This window comes from Oncorhynchus keta, unplaced genomic scaffold (genome assembly GCF_023373465.1).
Source record: "Oncorhynchus keta strain PuntledgeMale-10-30-2019 unplaced genomic scaffold, Oket_V2 Un_scaffold_5444_pilon_pilon, whole genome shotgun sequence".
Lineage (NCBI taxonomy): Eukaryota > Metazoa > Chordata > Actinopteri > Salmoniformes > Salmonidae > Oncorhynchus > Oncorhynchus keta.
In genome coordinates, this window is record NW_026290960.1 from 1,765,800 (window position 1) to 1,785,434 (window position 19,635).

The 19,635-nt window shown below is 41.2% G+C and overlaps 2 protein-coding genes across 2 annotated transcripts; both read left to right on the plus strand.

The window, feature by feature from the left end:
- The first annotated feature begins 4,061 nt into the window (after nt 1-4,061).
- Nucleotides 4,062-10,747, plus strand: sec11a (SEC11 homolog A, signal peptidase complex subunit). Its single transcript, XM_035740368.2, has 6 exons — nt 4,062-4,261; nt 4,861-4,970; nt 5,165-5,314; nt 5,601-5,720; nt 10,056-10,113; nt 10,320-10,747. Exons 1-6 carry the CDS (start codon nt 4,211-4,213, stop codon nt 10,368-10,370), a joined length of 540 nt encoding a protein of 179 aa, XP_035596261.1. The 5' UTR covers nt 4,062-4,210; the 3' UTR covers nt 10,371-10,747.
- Nucleotides 10,748-16,685: 5,938 nt separating this feature from the next.
- nmbb (neuromedin Bb) lies at nt 16,686-17,879 on the plus strand. The gene is made up of 3 exons (XM_035743713.2): nt 16,686-16,922; nt 17,156-17,346; nt 17,552-17,879. Exons 1-3 carry the CDS (start codon nt 16,760-16,762, stop codon nt 17,606-17,608), a joined length of 411 nt encoding a protein of 136 aa, XP_035599606.2. The 5' UTR covers nt 16,686-16,759; the 3' UTR covers nt 17,609-17,879.
- Nucleotides 17,880-19,635: the final 1,756 nt, after the last annotated feature.

Sequence of the window (19,635 nt, forward strand, 5' to 3'; positions counted from 1 at the left end):
TGAGGAGGGTTATGTGCCTTGCTCAAGGGCACAACAGAAGGCAATGGCATCTAAAATTCAATACCAGCAACCCTCCTGTTGCCGGCTCACTTCCCACCAGATTTTGTCCTGTCAGACCGGAAATTCTAACTGGCAACCCTTCAGTTGCTGGCTTGCTTCTCTAACTGCTAGGCTACCTAACGTGATTAGTGAATGTGTTGCAAAAATCTGACCAATGGCATTTAGATATAACCAGGTTTGATTGTGTCCTGCTGTTGTGATATTGATGGTTTCTCGAAAATGACAGCTTCTACATTTGTGGCTAGATGGAGTACAGATACAGACAGTAGTGTCTTGACGTAGGAGGTTAGGAGAACTAACGCAGCAGGTTAGGAGAACTAACGCAGCAGGTTAGGAGAACTAACGCAGCAGGTTAGGATAACTAACGCAGCAGGTTAGGAGAACTAACGCAGCAGGTTAGGAGAACTAACGCAGCAGGTTAGGAGAACTAACGCAGCAGGTTAGGGGAACTAACGCAGCAGGTTAGGAGAATTAACGCAACAGGTTAGGAGAATTAACACAGCAGGTTAGGAGAACTAACGCAGCAGGTTAGGAGAACTAACGCAGCAGGTTAGGAGAACTAACGCATCAGGTTAGGAGAATTAATGCAACAGGTTAGGAGAATTAACACAGCAAGTTAGGAGAACTAACCCGGCAGGTTAGGAGAACTAACGCAGCAGATTAGGAGAACTAACGCAGCAGGTTAGGAGAATTAATGCAACAGGTTAGGAGAATTAACACAGCAGGTTTAGGAATTAGGTTAAGGTTAGGAAAAGGGTTAGGCTTCGCTAAAATGCTACAGTACGATGCGACAACTAGATGGAGATGTACTTTAGTACGTTTAGAGATGTACGTTTGAAAAGTGTTGAAATCTTACATTATCAACTTTCCGGTGTGTTCAAGGCTTCTTTTTACGGTCTATGGCGCGAGGAAACTGTGCAGACAAGGTGATCTGAGCTATCTGATTGGCCAGCAGTTACCTTCAGTTACCTTCAACCTTCAGACACATGGAATGGTTCAAAATGGGAACACTTTGCCTTCCCAGAGCTAGGGCTGCCGAATCAAGAGCACCTATCGCAGACAGTCGAAACAAATAAAAGACGTTGGAATGCAAGGCTTTATCGTAGGGCTTTTTACAGAAATGTTTGGTGATCGATTAGGAAGGTCAAGACGATCATGAATGAGAACTCCCCTGTGTGTTCCCTCAGGTTAGAGAAGCTGTGTGCCCTGTTCTGTTCCCCATCATTATCCCCCCCTCTGTGTTCCCTGTTCTGTTCCCCCATCATTATCCCCCTGTGTGCTGTGTGCCCTGTTCTGTTCCCCCATAATTATCCCCTGTGTGTTCCCTCTTAGAAGATGTGTGCCCTGTTCTGAACCCCCTGTGTGTTCCCTCTGTAAGCTGTGTGCCCTGTTCTGTTCCCCCATCATTATCCCCCTGTGTGTTCCCTCTGTAGAGAAGATGTGTGCCCTGTTCAGTTCTGTTACCCCTGTGTGTTCCCTCTGTAGAGAAGCTGTGTGCCCTGTTCTGTTCCCCATCATTAACCCCCTGTGTGTTCCCTCTGTAGAGAAGCTGTGTGCCCTGTTCTGTTCCCCCATCATTATCCCCCTGTGTGTTCCCTCTGTAGAGAAGATGTGTGCCTGTTCTGTTCCCCATCATTATCCCCCTGTGTGTTCCCTCTGTAGAGAAGATGTGTGCCCTGTTCTGTTCCCCATCATTAACCCCTGTGTGTTCCCTCTGTAGAGAAGCTGTGTGCCCTGTTCTGTTCCCCCATCATTAAACCCCCTGTGTTCCCTCTGTAGAGAAGCTGTGTGCCCTGTTCTGTTCCCCCATCATTAACCCCCTGTGTGTTCCCTCTGTAGAGAAGCTGTGTGCCCTGTTCTGTTCCCCATCATTTAGTTCCCTCTGTAGAGAAGCTGTGTGCCCTGTTCTGTTCCCCATCATTATCCCCCTGTGTGTTCCTAGAAGATGTGTGCCCTGTTCTGTTCCCCATCATTAACCCCCTGTAAGGTTCCCTCTGTAGAGAAGCTGTGTGCCCTGTTCTGTTCCCCATCATTAACCCCCTCTGTGTTCCCTCTGTAGAGAAGCTGTGTGCCCTGTTCTGTTCCCCCATCATTAACCCCCTGTGTGTTCCCTCTTTAGAGAAGCTGTGTGCCCTGTTCTGTTCCCCATCATTAACCCCCTGTGTGTTCCCTCTGTAGAGAAGCTGTGTGCCCTGTTCTGTTCCCCATCATTAACCCCCTGTGTGTTCCCTCTTAAGAAGCTGTGTGCTCTGTTCTGTTCCCCATCATTAACCCCCTGTGTGTTCCGCTTTAGAGAAGCTGTGTGCCCTGTTCTGTTCCCCATCATTAACCCCCTGTGCGTTCCCTCTGTAGAGAAGCCGTGTGCCCTGTTCGGTTCCCCTGTGGGGAGAGATTCCCGCAGAGAGAGTGATGGATGGAACACCATGTTACGAGTCAGACCTGTGTGTCAACTGCAGGTGTTACACACACACACACACACACACACACATGCAAACTCAATGCACGCAGATGCACACTTCACACACACAAGGCAGACTTGTATGTCGATGAAGAAAAATAATGTGTTATGCACATTCCACACATGAGAATCCCGGTGCTAGGTTAAAATAAAACGAAGATAAAGAAATTATAAGAAATTCCTGTAGCTATTAAGCACTGGGGACCCGCAATATTCTGTGTCCACATCTCTCATTTCCTTAGAGTTGTGTGTCAATGAACTGCTCAAATCAGAAGTGCTGATGGCAATTATACTGAACAAAAATATAAATACATGTAAACCCAACAAGATCCCCAAAATGTTGTGAACAAATTTGTTTCCATCCTTTTTAGTGAGTATTTCTCCTCTGTCAAAATAATCCATCCACCTGACAGGTGTGTCATATCAAGAAGCTGATTAAACAGCATGATCATTACACAGATGCACCTTGTGCTGGGGACAATAAAATGTGCAGTTTTGTCACACAATACAATGCCACAGATGTCTCAATTTTGAGGGAGAGTGCAATTGGCATGCTGACTGCAGGAATGTCCACCAGAGCTTTTGCCAGAGAATTTAATGAAGCTGCCTCCAACATCATTTTTGAGAATTTGGCAGTACATCCAACCGTCCTCACAACCACAGACAACGTGTAATCATGCCAGCCCAGGACCTCCACATCTGGCTTCTTCACCAGTGGGAACGTCTGAGACCAGCCACGCAGACAGCTGATGAAACTTAGGAGTTTTTCTGTCTGTAATGAAGCCCTAGTATGGGGAAAAACTCATTCTGATTGGCTGGGCCTGGCTCCTCAGTGGGTGGGTCTATGCCCAGTCATGTGAAATCAATAGATTAAGTCCTAATGAATTGATTTCAATTGACCGATTTCTTATATCAACTGTAACTCAGTAAAATCGTTGGTCACATGTTGTGTTTATATTTTTCTTCAGTATAGCTATAAGAGGTGCAATGTTTCTGGCTGTTCCTCCTTCCCTTGACCTTCCTCTCCTACCCTGCCTTCCCTCTGTCCTGTGACAGAAACCCTGCTCAGTCAGAGAGAGATGATGGGACCTGTCAGTAGTTCACTGGATAAGGGTATTCTCTCTTTAGGTCACAGGTGAAGAATTTTTCTCTCTGTGCTGGTGGATTTAATTGTCTCTTACAATATGGCAGGCTGGTGGCTTCAAAGCCTCTCATTGGCCAATACATAGCAATCTTCCTAGTGATTGTCTCTCTGGTGAATATTATAATAACGTGTGCCAGCCTGTAGAAAGTTCTCTCTTGTTTTGTTATATTTCAGACATCATAGTTTTTTATGGTTTTAGAGTTTTCATACATTCATTGCAGTCGGCTCCCCACTGTCTGATTCATATCGCTTGATTTCTAATGATAGTTGTCGATAAGATCGACTGATTGCATTTGAATCGGGTGTTCACTACGTAAGGGAATGAAAGCTCTTAAAATTTGCATATCCAAACCTTCTGTCTGCCAGCCCCCGTATCGCGAAGCGACACCTCGACAAAATATTTTGAATGTGGGCGGAACTTCCGGCTGAGTGTACCCGGAAGATTTGGATGCAAGTTTCTCGGACGTTCACCCATATGTTCGATTTTTATGTATCGATCACTGGTTTTTATTTAATTTAGGTCAATTTATAAACTCAATACTGGGACGATGTTGTCTTTAGATTTCCTTGATGATGTGCGGCGGATGAATAAGCGCCAGGTATGTACGATAATATTGTTTTTGATGTTGTGTGAATGTACTGATTCTACCAAGGCTAGTTAGCTAGCTATCTAGTTATGCTAGCAACATTAGCCGGCTGGTTAATAGCACGTTGCCTAAAATGTCAAGTCGTCTACGCTAACTAGCTACCCAGTTTTCCGTGTGGTCTTAATCATGTATAAAGAGCATTGCCCTGCTAGTTATATACGTTACATCGCCTATTAAACATGCATGATGAACTGGGTTGTCAAAATAAATAGCTAACAACCTTACAAAATCAATGTAGCTTTAGCCAGTACAATTTCCTCTCTGCCTAAATATGGTGTTACTTCAGTCTTCTTCAAACCTGGTGCTGAGGACCTACAAAGTGTGCAGACTTTTATTCCAGCCTAAGTTATTAGTTTCTACTAGATTCTGCTGATCACCAAACCCTTTATTAACTGAAACATATGTATTAGTACTGGGTTGGGACAAAAGCCTGCACACCTTGTTTAGTCCCCAGGACCAGCTGTTGGTAGATATAGTTATTATGAAGTTGTTATAAGCGAACACTAGCTTATCCTCGTCTCAACCTGACAATCTGTCTTGTTTGTTTTCAGCTCTACTACCAGGTGCTTAATTTTGGTATGATAGTGTCCTCAGCCCTGATGATCTGGAAAGGACTGATGGTCGTGACAGGCAGCGAGAGCCCTATTGTTGTCGTCCTCAGGTAAAGCATTGGTGTTGGATTTATGTAGATGGGGTGCTTTTCAATACACTCAAAGCGCTTTACATAGTAAGGGGAAATTTGCCACATTCACAAAACTAAAGTGTAGCTCAACATACCTACTGTTTGTCTGAAGCGCATCTGCTAATTTTTAGTAACCTGTCTTATCCTTGACTGTAACATGTCCTTGGTTTCAGTGGAAGTATGGAACCTGCTTTCCATCGAGGAGACCTTCTGTTCCTGACAAACCGGGTCGAGGACCCCATCAGAGTCGGAGAGATTGTGGTCTTCAGGATAGAGGGCAGAGAGATCCCCATAGTACACAGAGTACTAAAGATTCATGAAAAGTTAGTCTATGATGTTTCTGTAGTTATTGAAATGCACTAGTTCTCTCTCGGGATAGTTCTTTGTTTGTTACAAGTTTAAGAAGGCCTACTTCCCCCCAAAAGTTTGTATTGCTACATAACACTCAAACTAGGCTCTAAATATTCTGTAATATTTCTTACCTCATATATGTTTTTTTAATATATGCTGGGTAACTGAATAAATGTCATTGTCAGAGCAACTTCATAAGCTGCTCTGGGGCATCGATGTATGACATCCAAACTGAATCTAAATGTTGTTTATCTCCAGGGAAAATGGCGAGATCAAGTTCCTGACCAAAGGTGACAACAACTCTGTAGATGACAGAGGGCTATACAAGCCGGGACAGCACTGGCTAGAGAAGAAAGACGTGGTGGGACGAGCCAGAGGGTGAGCATTTATCTCATTCCACCAGAGTGATACTATGCTTAGTCTGCTGTATGACTTCAGTCTCATGCTTCACTTCACTGGATCTATATGATACCATTTCCCTTGAGATATTATTTAGTGCAAAATTAAACTGAACTTGAGTCTGCGCTCATCTAGCCTGTAAAGTGGAAGGGCTCAAGCATGGTTTAAAGTTCTCCATCACAGTGATGGATTTGAGATCAGTGTAAATCCGCAATAAAAATCTCGGGGAAAGGTGGGGGGGCTGATCTGGAGATCACATATCCTAATATGAAGTAATATTTTAAATTAATTTATAATAAATTAATATTCCAAATAAATGTATTATCAAATATGTTATTTTCTCTGTTACGCTGTGTGAACTTAACTGACATGCTGTAGCTGACACTCGGATGTTCAGATGAAAATGGCAGTTTAAAAGTTAAGAAAATGTTTTCCATTTGTCACATCCCTACACTCGAGGTGCATTCAAGGTCCGAGAGCAGTTTTGGCAAATGTATTTTGAAAGTGGGTTTGGCCTTTTTTATTTATTTTTTTATTTAAGAGGAGGATCCCAGTTTTCCATTGCCATCACGTTTATTTCTCTACTCCTTCAATTATGCGAGTGGCATCATTTTAGAAATGCTCTGGTTACAACAGAGCATGGTTTAGGCACTTCTGCGCAAAGTAGTGATGTGTAGTTTGCGAACAAACTGCTTTAGGTTATTTTTTGCAAATTTTTTCCGCCAGTTTATTGGACTCCCTGATGTGCATACTGCTGCTTTTTGATCTCCAGACATCAACTATCTGCAGATAAATTATAAAAAATATTCTCTGAAGATGGTAATTCCTCAGGTAAAAATGTATTTGAATTCAAATTTCACGAACTGACATAATGGTAGGTAACATTTTAGGCTTTAAATTAAGGGTTGACCATTTTTCATGGTTTTATGTAAATTTCTAAGCACAACTGATGAGGAGCCGCTTGGGAGCCAAATGAGAAGCTCTTTTAGGTGAAAGGAGCCAAATGATCCGGCTGACTGAAAATACTCAATATGCAACAGCTCTAAAAGGGGCAACTGTGTCTTAAATGGACAATGTCCGTTTGTAATAGAAACCTGGCAGCAGAGAACTGGAAGGAAAGGCGACCAAAGGAGGTGTTGGCTTTGGGGATGACCAGTGAGATATACCTGCTGAAGCGAGTGCTATGGGTGGATGTTGTTATTGTGACCAGTGAGCTGAGATAAGGCAGAGCTTTACCTAGCATAGACTTGTAGATGACCTGGAGCCAGTTGGTCTGGCGACGAATATGTAGCGAGGGTCAGCCGACTAGAGCATACAGGTCGCAGTGGTGGGTGGTATAAGGCGCTTAACAAAACTGATGGCACTGTGATAGATTACATCCAATTTGCTGAGTAGAATATTGGAAGCTATTTTGTAGATGATATCGCTGAAGTCGAGGATCGGTAGGATAGTCAGTTTTACTAGGGGAAGTTTTTTTTGCGAAATAGAAAGCCGATTCTAGATTCGATTTTGTATTGGAGATGTTTAATATGAGTCTGGAAGGAGAATTCACAGTCTAGCCAGACACTTAGGTATTTGTAGTTGTCCACACATTCTAGGTCATAACCGTCCAGGGTAGTGATGCTAGTCGGGCGGGTGCGGACAGCGAATGGTTGAAAAGCATGCATTTGGTGTTACTAGCGTTTAAGAGCATTTGGAGGCCACGGAAGGAGTGTTGTATGGCATTGAAGCTCGTTTGGAGGTTAGTTAACACAGTGTCCAAAGAAGGGCCAGATGTATACAGAATGGTGTCGTCTGCGTAGAGGTGGATCAGGGAATCGCCCGCAGCAAGAGCGACATCATTGATATATACAGAGAAAAGAGTGGGCCCGAGAATTGAACCCTGTGGTACCCCCATAGAGACTGCCAGCGGTCCGGATAACAGGCCCTCAGATTTGACACACTGAACTCTGTCTGCGAAGTTGTTGGTGAACCAGGCGAGTTAGTCATTTGAGAAACCAAGGCTATTGAGTCTGCCGATAAGAATACGGTGATTGACAGAGTTCGAAAAGCCTTGGCCAGGTCGATGAAGACGGCTGCACAATACTCTCTTTTATCGATGGCAGTTATGATATCGTTTAGTACCTTGAGCGTGGCTGAGGTGCACCTGTGACCAGCTCGGAAACCGGATTGCAGAGCGGAGAAGGTACGGTGGGATTCGAAATGATCAATGATTTGTTTATTGACTTGGCTTTCGAAGACTTTAGAGAGGCAGGGCAGGATGGATATAGGTCTATAACAGTTTGGGTCTAGAGTGTCACCCCCTTTGAAGAGGAGGATGACCACGGCAGCTTTCCAATCTTTAGAGATCTCGGACGATACGAAAGAGGTTGAACAGACTAATAATCGGGGTTGCAACAATGGCGGCAGTTCATTTTAGAAATAGAGGGTCCAGATTGTCTACCCCAGCTGATTTGTCCAGGTTTTTCAGCTCTTTCAGAACATCTGCCATCTGGATTTGAGTGAAGGTGAAGCTGGGGAGGCTTGGGCAAGTAGCTGCGGGGGGGGAAAGCATGGCCAGCCGAAGTGAGATTCTTATTGAAATGTTCGATTATCATGGATTTATCGGTGGTGACCGTGTTACCAAGACTCAGAGCAGTTGGTAGGAGGTGCTCTTGTTCTCCATGGACTTTAGTGTCCCAAATCTTTTTGGAGTTTGAGCTACAGGATGCAAATTTCTGTTTTAAAAAAGCTAGCTTTGCTTTCCTGACTGACTCTGTGTATTGGTTCCTGACTTCCCTGAACAGTTGCATATCGCGGGGACTATTCAATGCTATTGCAGTCCGCCACAGGATGTTTTTGTGCTGGTCAAGGGCAGTCAGGTCTGGAGTGAACCAAAGGCTATATCTGTTCTTAGTTCTACATTTTTTTGAAAGGGGCATGCTTATTTAAGATGGTGAGGAAATTACTTTTTAAGAACGACAAGACATTCTTGACTGACGGGATGAGGTCAATATCCTTCCATGATACCCGGGCCAAGTCAATTAGAATGGCCTGCTCGCAGAAGTGTTTTAGGGAGCGTTTGACAGTGCTGAGGGGTGGTCGTTTGACTGCGGACCCATAGAGGATGCAGGCAGTGATTGCTGAGATCCTGATTGAAAACAGCAGAGGTGTATTTGGAGGGCAAGTTGGTCAGGGTAATATTTATGAGGGTGCCCATGTTTACAGATTTAGGGTTGTACCTGGTGGGTTCCTTGATGATTTGTGTGAGATTGAGGGCATCAAGCTTAGCTTGTGGGACTGCCGGGGTGTTGAGCATATCCCAGTTTAGGTCACCTAACAGAACGAACTCTGAAGATAGATGAGGGGCAATCAATTCACATATGGTGTCCTGGGCACAGCTGGGAGCTGAGGGGGGCCTATAACAGGCGGCACCGGTAAGAGACTTATTTCTGGAGAGATTAATTTTTCAAATTAGAAGCTTGAACTGTTTGGGCATAGACTTGAAAAGTATGACAGAACTTTGCAGGCTATCTCTGCAGTATATTGCAACTCCTCCCCCTTTGGCAGTTCTATCTCGACGGTAAATGTTGTAGTTGGATATGGACATCTCAGAATTTTTGGTGGCCTTCCTGAGCCAGGATTCAGACACGGCAAGGACATCAGGGTTGGCGGAGTGTGCTAAAGCATTGAGTAAAACAAACTTAGGGAGGAGGCTTCTGATGTTAACATGCATGAAACCAAGGCTTTTTCGATTACAGAAGTCAACAAATGAGAGTGCCTGGGAGGGCCTGGGACATTCCTAAAGAAAATAATGTACTTTTTACTCCATACATTTTCCCTGACTCCCAATTTTTTTTTAATTCACACACTTATCAAGAGAACATCCCAGGTCACTACTGCCACTGATCACAAATGCTTCATTTGTAAATTATGTCTGAGTGTTGGCGTGTGCCCCTGGCTCTCCGTATATCGAAAATGTTGTCGTCTGATTTGCTTAATATAAGGAATTTGAAAGGATTTATGCTTTGACTTTTGATTCTTTAGTACGTTTTAGCAATTCCATTTACTTTTGATACTGAAATATATTTAAAACCAAATACTTTTAGACTTTTACTCAAGTAGTATTTTACTGGGTGACTTTTACTTGTCATTTTCTATGAAGGTATCTTTACTTTTACTCAAGTACCACAATTGAGTACTTTTCCCACCACTGTATTTAACTATTGAAGATGTAATGTTAGGTAATAATTTACTTGAATTGTACATCATAACAGCGACATGACATTGTCATGAACATGTCATCTGATGTTGAATGTCAATTTTTGTCTCCAGGTTTGTGCCATACATCGGAATCGTTACCATTCTGATGAACGACTATCCCAAATTCAAGGTAAGATATTTTACATCGTCATCACTTAAGGTTTTATGAATTGTTTACTAAATTCAGCCTTATTAGGGGCGTTATGCAGGTACTCTAAAGGTTAGTGAGCCTGACCAGCAGCCATACACTAAACAGTGGGAGAGCAACTGGCAGACGAAAGCAGCTGGTTTCAGATCCTCGGAACAGGGATACTAATATTTTGTTGTTCTTCCCAGTACGCTGTTCTCTTCCTGCTGGGTCTGTTTGTCCTGGTCCATCGGGAGTGAGGAAGAGACTACCTCACTATCTGCCACGGAGGAAGAATTGGAAATCCCCACCCCACCATGCCTTTCAAGACAGAATTATGTTGATTATGTCAAATTAAGTTGCTTTTTCTCTACCATGTGTTTTGAATTGTGTCTAGAAATGTGGATAGTGTTTACATTATATAAAAACAAGCATTCATTATTTTTGTGAGGGAAATTAGATATAATTTAAGTAGAATAAAGAGTTGTGTTTCTTTATTTTTTTCAGAACATGAATCCAACATTTTAGATGGTTAATTGTGTATTTTGTTTTCACATTTAATTAGGTTTTGCTTTGCTTGATATATTGAATGACAAGTGATATGTTTGACATTAAATATGACATCTGTTACCCTCTATCCTGCAATCTGGTAACTTATGCATCTAGTGTTTTTTTTCTTATCTATCATAACTTCACTAAAACACATTTGTGCATTTTCAAAATGCCATTATTTTACATGCAGGCTAAATATGACATTTACATTTGAGTCATTTAGCAGACTCTCTTATCCAGAGCGACTTACAGTCAGGGAGTGTGCAATTGGCATGCTGACTGCAGGAATGTACACCAGAGCTGTTAACAGATAATTGAATGTTAATTTCTCTACCATAAGTTGCCTCCAGCGTTGTTTAAGAGAATCTTGCAGTACATCCAACCGGCCTCACAACCACATACCAAGTGTATGGTGTTAACTGATGTCAACGTGAACAGAGTGCCCCATGGTGGTTATGGGCAGACATAAGCTACAGACAAAAACAATTGCATTTTATAGATGGCAATTTGAATGCACAGAGATACTGTGACGAGATCCTGAGGCCTATTGTGCAATTAATCCGCCACCATGACCTCATGTTTCAGCATGATCATGCATGGCCCCATGTAGCAAGGATCTGTACACAATTCCTGGAAGCTGAAAATGTCCTAGTTTTTCTATGGCCTGCGTACTCACCAGACATGTCGCCCGTTGAGCATGTTTAGGATGATCTGGATCGACATGTACGACAGTGTATTCTAATTCCCGCCAATATCCAGCAACTTTGCACAGCCATTGAATCGGAGTGGGACAACATTCCACGGGCCACAATCAACTTTCTGATCAGCTCTTTGCGAAGGAGTTGTGTCACGCTGCATGAGGCAAACGGTGATCATACCAGATATTGGTTTTCTGATCCACGCCCCTACCTTTTATTAAGGTATCTGTGACCAACAGATGCAGCTTTGTATTCCCAGTTGTGAAATACATAGATTAGGGCTTAATGAATTTATTTACATTGACTGATTTCTTTATATGATCTGGAACTTTGAAATTGTTTCATGTTGTGTTTATATTTTGGTTCACTATATATGTGCAGTCAAAAGTTTGGACACACCTACTCATTGAAGAGATTTTATTTTCTTGGTTTGAGGTTGTAAATTGGGGAGGCAGCACTCCATCACTCCTTCTTGGTCAAATAGCCCTTACACAGCCCGGAGGTGTGTTGGGTCATTGTCCTGTTGAAAAACAAATGATAGTCCCACTAAGCGCAAACCAGATGGGATGGCGTATCGCTGCAGAATGCTGTGGTAGCCATGCTAGTTAAGTGTGCCTTGAATTCTAAATAAATCACTGACAGTGTCACCAGCAAACCACCATCACACCTCTTCCATGCTTCACGGTGGGAACCAAACATGCAGAGATCATCCAGTCACCTACTCTGCGTTTCACAAAGACACGGCGGTTAGAACCAAAAATCTCAGATTTGAACTCATCAGACCAAAGGCCAGTTTTCCACCGGTCTAATGTCCTCTGCTGGTGTTTCTTGGCCCAAGAAAGTCTCTTCTTCTTATTAGTGTCCTTTAGTAATGGTTTCTTTGCAGCAATTTGACCATGAAGGCCTGATTCACGCAGTCATCTCTGAAGAGTTGATGTTGAGATGTGTTCTGTTACTTGAACTCTAAAGCATTTATTTGGGCTGCAATTTCTGAGTCACTCTAATGGTAACTCTAATGAACTTGTCATCTACATGATTCCATATGTGTCATTTCATAGTTTTGATGTCTTCACTATTATTCTAAAATGTAGGAAATAGTTCAAATTAAGAAGAACCCTTGAATGAGTAGGTGTGTCCAAACTTTTGACTGGTACTGTATAAATATATATGTATATATATATATATATATATATATATATATATTTTTTTAACAATATTCTGAACCGATGTTTGCCCTTTTGACATACAGTGCCTTACGAAAGTTTTCATACCCATTGACTTCTTCCACATTTTGTTGTGTTACAACCTGAACACACAATAGCCCATAATGACAAAGAGAAGACATGTTTTTAAAAATGTTTGCATATTTATTGAAAATACAATACGGAAATGTTTCATTTACATAAGTGTTCACACCCCTGAGTCCATATATGTTAGTCACCTTTGGCAGCGATTACAGCTGTTAGTCTTTCTGGGAAAGTCTCTAAGAGCTTTGCACACTTGGATTGTACAATATTTGCACTTTATTATTATTTTTTATTATTCAAGCTCTGTCTGGTTGTTGTTGATCATAGCTAGACAGAAATATTCAAGTCTTGCCATAGTTTTTCAAGACGATTTAAGTAAAAACTGTAACTAGGTCACTCAGGAACATTCAATGGCATCTTGGTAAGAAACTTTAATTCAATGGCCTTATGTTTTACGTTATTGTCCCGCTGAAAGGTGAATTTGTCTCCTGGTATCTGTTGGAAAGCAGAGTGAACCAGGTTTTCCTCTAGGATTTTGCCTGTGCTTAGCTCCATTATTTTTCTTTTTATGCTAAACAAACTCCCCAGTCCTTGCCGATGACAAGCATACTCATAACATGATGCAGCCACCAGCATGCTTGAAAATATGAAGAGTGGTGCTCAGTGATGTGTTGTGTTGGATTTGCCCTTAAAACATAACACTTTGTATTCAGGACATACAATTAAATTATTTGCCACATTTGCTGTTATTTGCTGTTTTACTTTAGGATGAATGTTTTGGGCTATTTTATTTAATTCTGTGGAGACTGCATTATTTTCACTCTGTCATTTAGGTTAGTATTGTGGAGTAACTACAATGTTGTTGATTCGTCCTCAGTTTTCTCCTTTCACAGCCATTAAACTCTGTAACTGTTTTAAAGTCTCCATTGGCCTTATGGTGAAATCGCTGAGTGGTTTCCTCCCTCTCCAGCAGTTAGGAAGTACGCCTGTATCTTTGTAGTGACTGGGTGTATTGATACACCATCCAAAGTGCAATTAATAACTTCATCATGCTCAAAGGTATTTTCAATGTCTGCTTTTGTTATTTTTACCCATCTACCAATAGGTGCCTTTCTTTGCAAGGCATTGGAATACCTCCCTTGTCTTTGTGGTTGAATCTGTGTTTGAAATTCACTGCTCGACTGAGGGGCCTTACAGATAATTAATTATATATGAGGGTACAGATATGAGGTAGTCATTAAAAAAACATGTTAAACACTATTATTACGCACAGAGTGAGTCCATGCAACTTATTATGTGACTTGTTAAGCAAAGTTTTACTCCTGAACTTATTTAGGCTTGTCGTACATAACTATAGGATTGAATTATTATTGACTCAAGATATTTCAGAATGACATTTTTTATGAATTTGTAAGAATGTCTGAAAGCATAATTCCACTTTGACATTATGGGGTATTGTGTGTAGGCCAGTGATGCAAAGTCTAAATTGTGTCCATTTTGAATCATTCAGGCTGTAACACAACAAAGTATGGTCAAAGGGTGTGAATACGGTCTGAAGACACTGTGTATGCTCTCATGGTGGGGAGGAAGAACTAAGAATAAACAAAGTTACTATGAAGATGTCATGAAGGATAAATATTTGCCTCTTCAAATGAAGCGTTTTAAAGCTTTGGGACGCAACCTGACAAAGGGCCTTATTCAATAAACACTATACAGCATCCAAATATTCTTGAGACGCGGTCAAACAGTATTCCTCCCACACCGTTAAAATTGTTACACAATAATAAAATAAATACAACCATATTTTATGCATTATTTATTGACAGATATTAAGGCAGATTTTGCTCACAGTCTTCATTTGATGGACCCTTTCCCTGATGGTATGAGTTAAAATTCTAATTAACCGTGGGGGGTCACAGTCTTAAAATCATCTTGCATTTCTGGAGGATGTTGCTAATATAGAGTGATAGAAGGTTTGTTGGTGGTAGACTGGGATTTTTTTAAAGCACAGCAGTTACCGCAATTTGTTTTACTTCACATTCAGACAATCTTAAAAGGACATGCAGTCTAGATGTGGTTTGCTTATACCGTTTCTAATTTATCTAATGGTGAATCCTATAGGTCTTTATATAGAATACTGGAAATCCCTCCAACATAGTCTAATCCCCATCAAAGGGTTAATCAGGTATGTTTGGGGGACACCAACACTTTCCAGGTCTCTAGGGAATTACCTGCATTGACTCAGTCTGTAGGTACTTCACACATCCTTCAGGCACTTTAAGATGAAATAACCTCTAATCCTTGAGTCCTTCAAATTCATGGCTTCCATGCGAGTCGAGTCCAGATCGACCATAGACCTCAATCAACCTTTCAAGTATTGTCCTTGTCAAGTAATTTAATTTATTAAGAGACAATTTCCTGGTCACAGATTAAGTTTAGTCCTGGACAATGAAGCAACTTGTAATTTGATTCCTTTTGTGTTATTGAAAATGGCTTGTAAGTAAACATTTTCACGGTTAAGTTTACTTACACCTGTTGTATTCGGCGCATATGACTAATACAATTTGATTTGATTTGATGGAGATTTTACATTGACCATGCTTTTATTCCAGAACTAGGCTTAATCTTTGCCCTGAGAATCCGCCCCAAATGTCTGAACGTACTTTGTCTCTCTTGCATCAAACTCCTTCATCAACGTACTTGGTTGTCTTGATAGTCTATTCATAATATCCTCATTTCTGTCACACAAACCCACGGCACCCAAGCTAAATGAAGGAACAGCGTGACTGGAGTCTTGGATGTCAAAGGTTAGACAGGGGACAATACCAAGTAGTAGGCCTAGTTGTCTTACTTAACTTCCCAGTTAGCACCCTGAAGTGTCAAAAAGGACACTGTCTCAACAGATTTAATTCTAGGGTGAGAATCAGCAAGTCCTCTTCTGCATCTCAAAGGGCAACCGGTTCCATAGTGCGCTACTTTTGATCAGTGCACTACGGGCCCTGGTCAAAAGTACTGCACTACATAGGGAATAGGGTGCCATTTCGGGTCCAAGCCCTCCTGTCCTAAGACCGGAGGCTGAGGTCCGCGGGACTGAGACCCCGGTCCAGTGACCACGACTGCCTGTGTGCCACAACTGACAGCCAAATGTCAGGCTACTCATGTGGAACTAAGGCCTCGGGGGTGTCTTGGCAGGAAATAATGTTTGCATCCCAAATGGCACCCTATTCCCTACATAGCCCATAGTGCTCTGGTCAAAAGTAGTGCACGATGTATAGGGTTCCATTTGTGATGCATCCAATGTGTTGGCCTGAATTTCCTGCCATGCATCCATGATGTAAGGAAAGCTGAAGGGATCTGTTGTGGGCAGAGCTGATAATGGACCTAATTTACACCTCCAATCATTTCTCCTAAGATATACATTTATCTCAAGGGGCTAATACTGACTTCTCTGTTGATAATACATATTAGTAGAGATGCTGCATCACCCCCAGAAACATCTGAATAATAAAAAATATGAATAAAATGTTGTTTTTTTTAAGAAAGAAAAATATATTTAAAAAGTAATGCCTTTACAAGTCCTGTATTAACGGATTGAGAAACCCGTCTGTAATATGATCAACCACTTCAATAGTTGCATTGCATTCTCCAAAATAGGCCTATTCATCTATAGATTAGTTTTCTAAACTAAAAATATTGGAATATTCCCCCAGCAGTATCCTTAATTGAGTTTACTATGGACTAATTAATTATGAAATCATTGACATGTTGATATCGACATGTTTCCACATAGCTGTTGACACTGATAGGCTATGTTAAAGCCACCTATTGTTCGAGATAATCGCCCGTAATTTACGCAGCAAATATAATTTATAGAGTTAAAGATTACGCACGAATCATTACGTTGTGACCGATATAAACTGTGAAAATGACTGACAGTTTGGATTTGGTCAACAACCATGCTTGTGAATTGCTCTGCATAAAATCCCCCTGACTTCGTGTCGGTGTCACGCAAGAGAGCCCACCCAGATCAGCATGGTATAAATGCAGCATCGGATTGAGTTTGAAAGTCTGTCACGGATAACTGCGCTTCTATTGCCATTTGGAAATTTTGCGTCCTGGAGAAGAGTTCTACAGCCCATTTCTTCCGTAGAGATGTCCGGAATTTTTTTGAACGTTTGCCAACTTGGTTTTTTTACCTACCTTGTGCTTTTTTCTTACATTTCTGTAACCACTTCAGTGAGTTTTGATTTAACCGAACTTGGAAATAAAGTTGCGAAAATTAAAGTTAATCAAAGAGGGAATCTTTGGGCGACAGGTAAGGCACGCGAAGACTATTCTCAATGTCATCTACAACACAGCATACAATTGTAGAAGTAAAATCTGGCAATTATATATATTTTTATTCCTAATTACAACAATGGATTAAGTCTAGCCCTTATCAAATAAAGCTATATTTACTCTTTCAAAATAGACTTTCAACATGTTAGTAAATATTTCATTTCACTTGAGAATCAAATGACCAAAATATAACTTTCTCTTACCTCCAAGGTCATTTTATGGGCAAGAAGAGTGTCATGGATAGCCCTCTGCTCCAATCTCCCGATGGGCAGTCTGTGGATGCGTTCGAGGTCGCCTTGAGTCCGGAACAGAACGGGATGGGAAATCTCTTCCAAGATGTGCTGAGGGTCGCGTTGCAAGCCCAACTCAGAGATGACACAGAGAACCGCTCTAAAAACCAGGTGAGCTATCAACAACACCAACCTGTATATGACCATAGATTTATCTGTACAATTTATGATGAGACTATCCTGATTCATAATTGTATTGTTTAATGACATTATCTTAACCAGGTGAGCCTCAACCGGTCTCACAAGAGATTTAACTGTGCAGTAGAAAATACAAGTCTACTGCATTATTTAATGGCATTCTCTTAATATCCCATAGGAGACTGGATTGTTGATGAAGATATTAGAGAGCTACATTCAAAACAACAGAAAGTGATGCAGAAGTCTATCATAATGTTCCTTATAACCAAGATGAAGTCATCCAGTCTATGTCTATAAAGGTTTTGGTCAATATGGAATCAAATCTCATATGCTTTAACATGATTGTAACATGTCTGTTCAGTTTACAGTTGACCAAAATGCTATTTGCAATGTCACTGGATCTGAAATGAGGGGTGAATTAAATGTACATGTGTATTTATCGTTATTGAGGATGTGCTGCATTGTATTGTTGATATTAAATGATTTATATTCAATAAAACCAAATATTTTCAAATTCTTTGACATTTACCTTACATTAAATTATTAAAAGTTTCCAAAAAGGAAAAGTTAAGGTTTTCATACTTGAGGTATGAACAATTTATCAGGGTTGCAGAGTGCATGTCCTGTATACTGGACAGTTCTGACTTAGAGTATGTGGACAACTACGAATACCTAGGTGTCTGGTTAGACTGTAAACTCTCCTTCCAGATATTAAGCATCTCCGATTCAAAATTAAATCTACCTTCGCTCATGCTGCCAAACATACCCTCTTAAAACTGACCATCCTACCGATCCACCATTTCGGCGATGTCTTTTACAAAATAGCCTCCAACACTCTACTCAACAAATTGGATGCAGTCTATCACAGTGCCATCCATTTTGTCACCAAAGCCCCATATACTACCCACCACTGAGACCTGTACGCTCTCGTTGGCTGGCCCTCGCTTCATACTTATCTCAGCTCACTGGTCACCATAGCAGCACCCACCAGTAGCATGCGCTCCAGCAGGTATATCTCACTGGTCATCCCCAAAGCCAATTCTTCTTTTGGACGCCTTTTCTTCCAGTTCTCTGCTACCAATGACTGGAACGAACTACAAAAATCACTGGAGCTGGAGACTCATATCTCCCTCACTAGCTTTAAGCACCAGCTGTCAGAGCAGCTCACAGAGCACTGCACCTGTACATAGCCCATCTGTAAATAGCCCATCCAACTACCTCATCCCCATCCTGTATTTATTTATGTATCTTGCTCCTTTGCACCCCAGTATCTCTACTTGCACATTCATCTTCTGCACATCTACCATTCCAGTGTTTAATAGCTATATTGTAATTACTTCGCCACCATGGCCTATTTATTGCCTTACCTCCCTTATCCTACCTCATTTGCACATACTGTATATAGACTTTTATTGACTGTATGTTTGTTTATTCCATGTGTAGCTCTGTGTTGTTCTATGTGTCGAACTTCTTTGCTTTATCTTGGCCAGGTCACAGTTGCAAATGAGAACTTGTTCTCAGCTAGCCTACCTGGAATCCTTTAGTTTGACTGACAAAAATAATGTCTCATAGCCTACACACATAGACCAAAAACTAAGTGGAACGTAGAATACCATCGTAATAATCATTCCACAATGTGAAATTCCAGGCATGATATCAACAGGCACATCAGAAGACCAATAAAGTTATTTAATAACACAGAGAGATACTTCACTTAAAATCATCTCATTACTACTTGTTGACTGGAAGACTAGTCTACTAATTGACTACAATATCATGTGTTTGTCTCCTGAAGCTTTAATTGAAGAAACAGAGAGAAAACTCCAAATTGATCTGACTTTATTTTTAATACAAAGATTCTGTACTTTTTTTATTTGATTTTTTTTACCTTTACCAGGCAAGTCAGTTAAGAACACATTCTTATTTTCAATGACGGCCTGGGAACAGTGGGTTAACTGCCTGTTCAGGGGCAGAACGACAGATTTGTACCTTGTCAGCACGGGGGTTTGAACTTGCAACCTTCCGGTTACTAGTCCAACACTCTAACCACCAGGCTACCCTGCCGCCCCAGCCGCACTTGAGAATAGAATAAATCACATTATCACCATAATGCTCTGACTAATAAATAAGCATTTTGATTCTGTCCTTGAGAATTAAAATCCCATTATGTTGTGGAAACAGGGTTTATTAAAAATGCACAAAACAGTACAAGTGGATAGATATTAATTCTGTCAGTTTCTGCTCCCTTTAACACTGATATTG

Coding starts and splice junctions, on each gene's coding strand:
- sec11a (XM_035740368.2), top strand. CDS start 4,211: ATGTTGTCTTTAGATTTCCTTGATGATGTGCGGCGGATGAATAAGCGC. Junction 5,315..5,600: donor GTACTAAAGATTCATGAAAA/GTTAGTCTATGA, acceptor GTTTATCTCCAG/GGAAAATGGCGAGATCAAGT. Junction 5,721..10,055: donor GTGGTGGGACGAGCCAGAGG/GTGAGCATTTAT, acceptor TTTTGTCTCCAG/GTTTGTGCCATACATCGGAA.
- nmbb (XM_035743713.2), top strand. CDS start 16,760: ATGTCCGGAATTTTTTTGAACGTTTGCCAACTTGGTTTTTTTACCTAC. Junction 16,923..17,155: donor AGGGAATCTTTGGGCGACAG/GTAAGGCACGCG, acceptor CTTACCTCCAAG/GTCATTTTATGGGCAAGAAG. Junction 17,347..17,551: donor AGAACCGCTCTAAAAACCAG/GTGAGCTATCAA, acceptor AATATCCCATAG/GAGACTGGATTGTTGATGAA.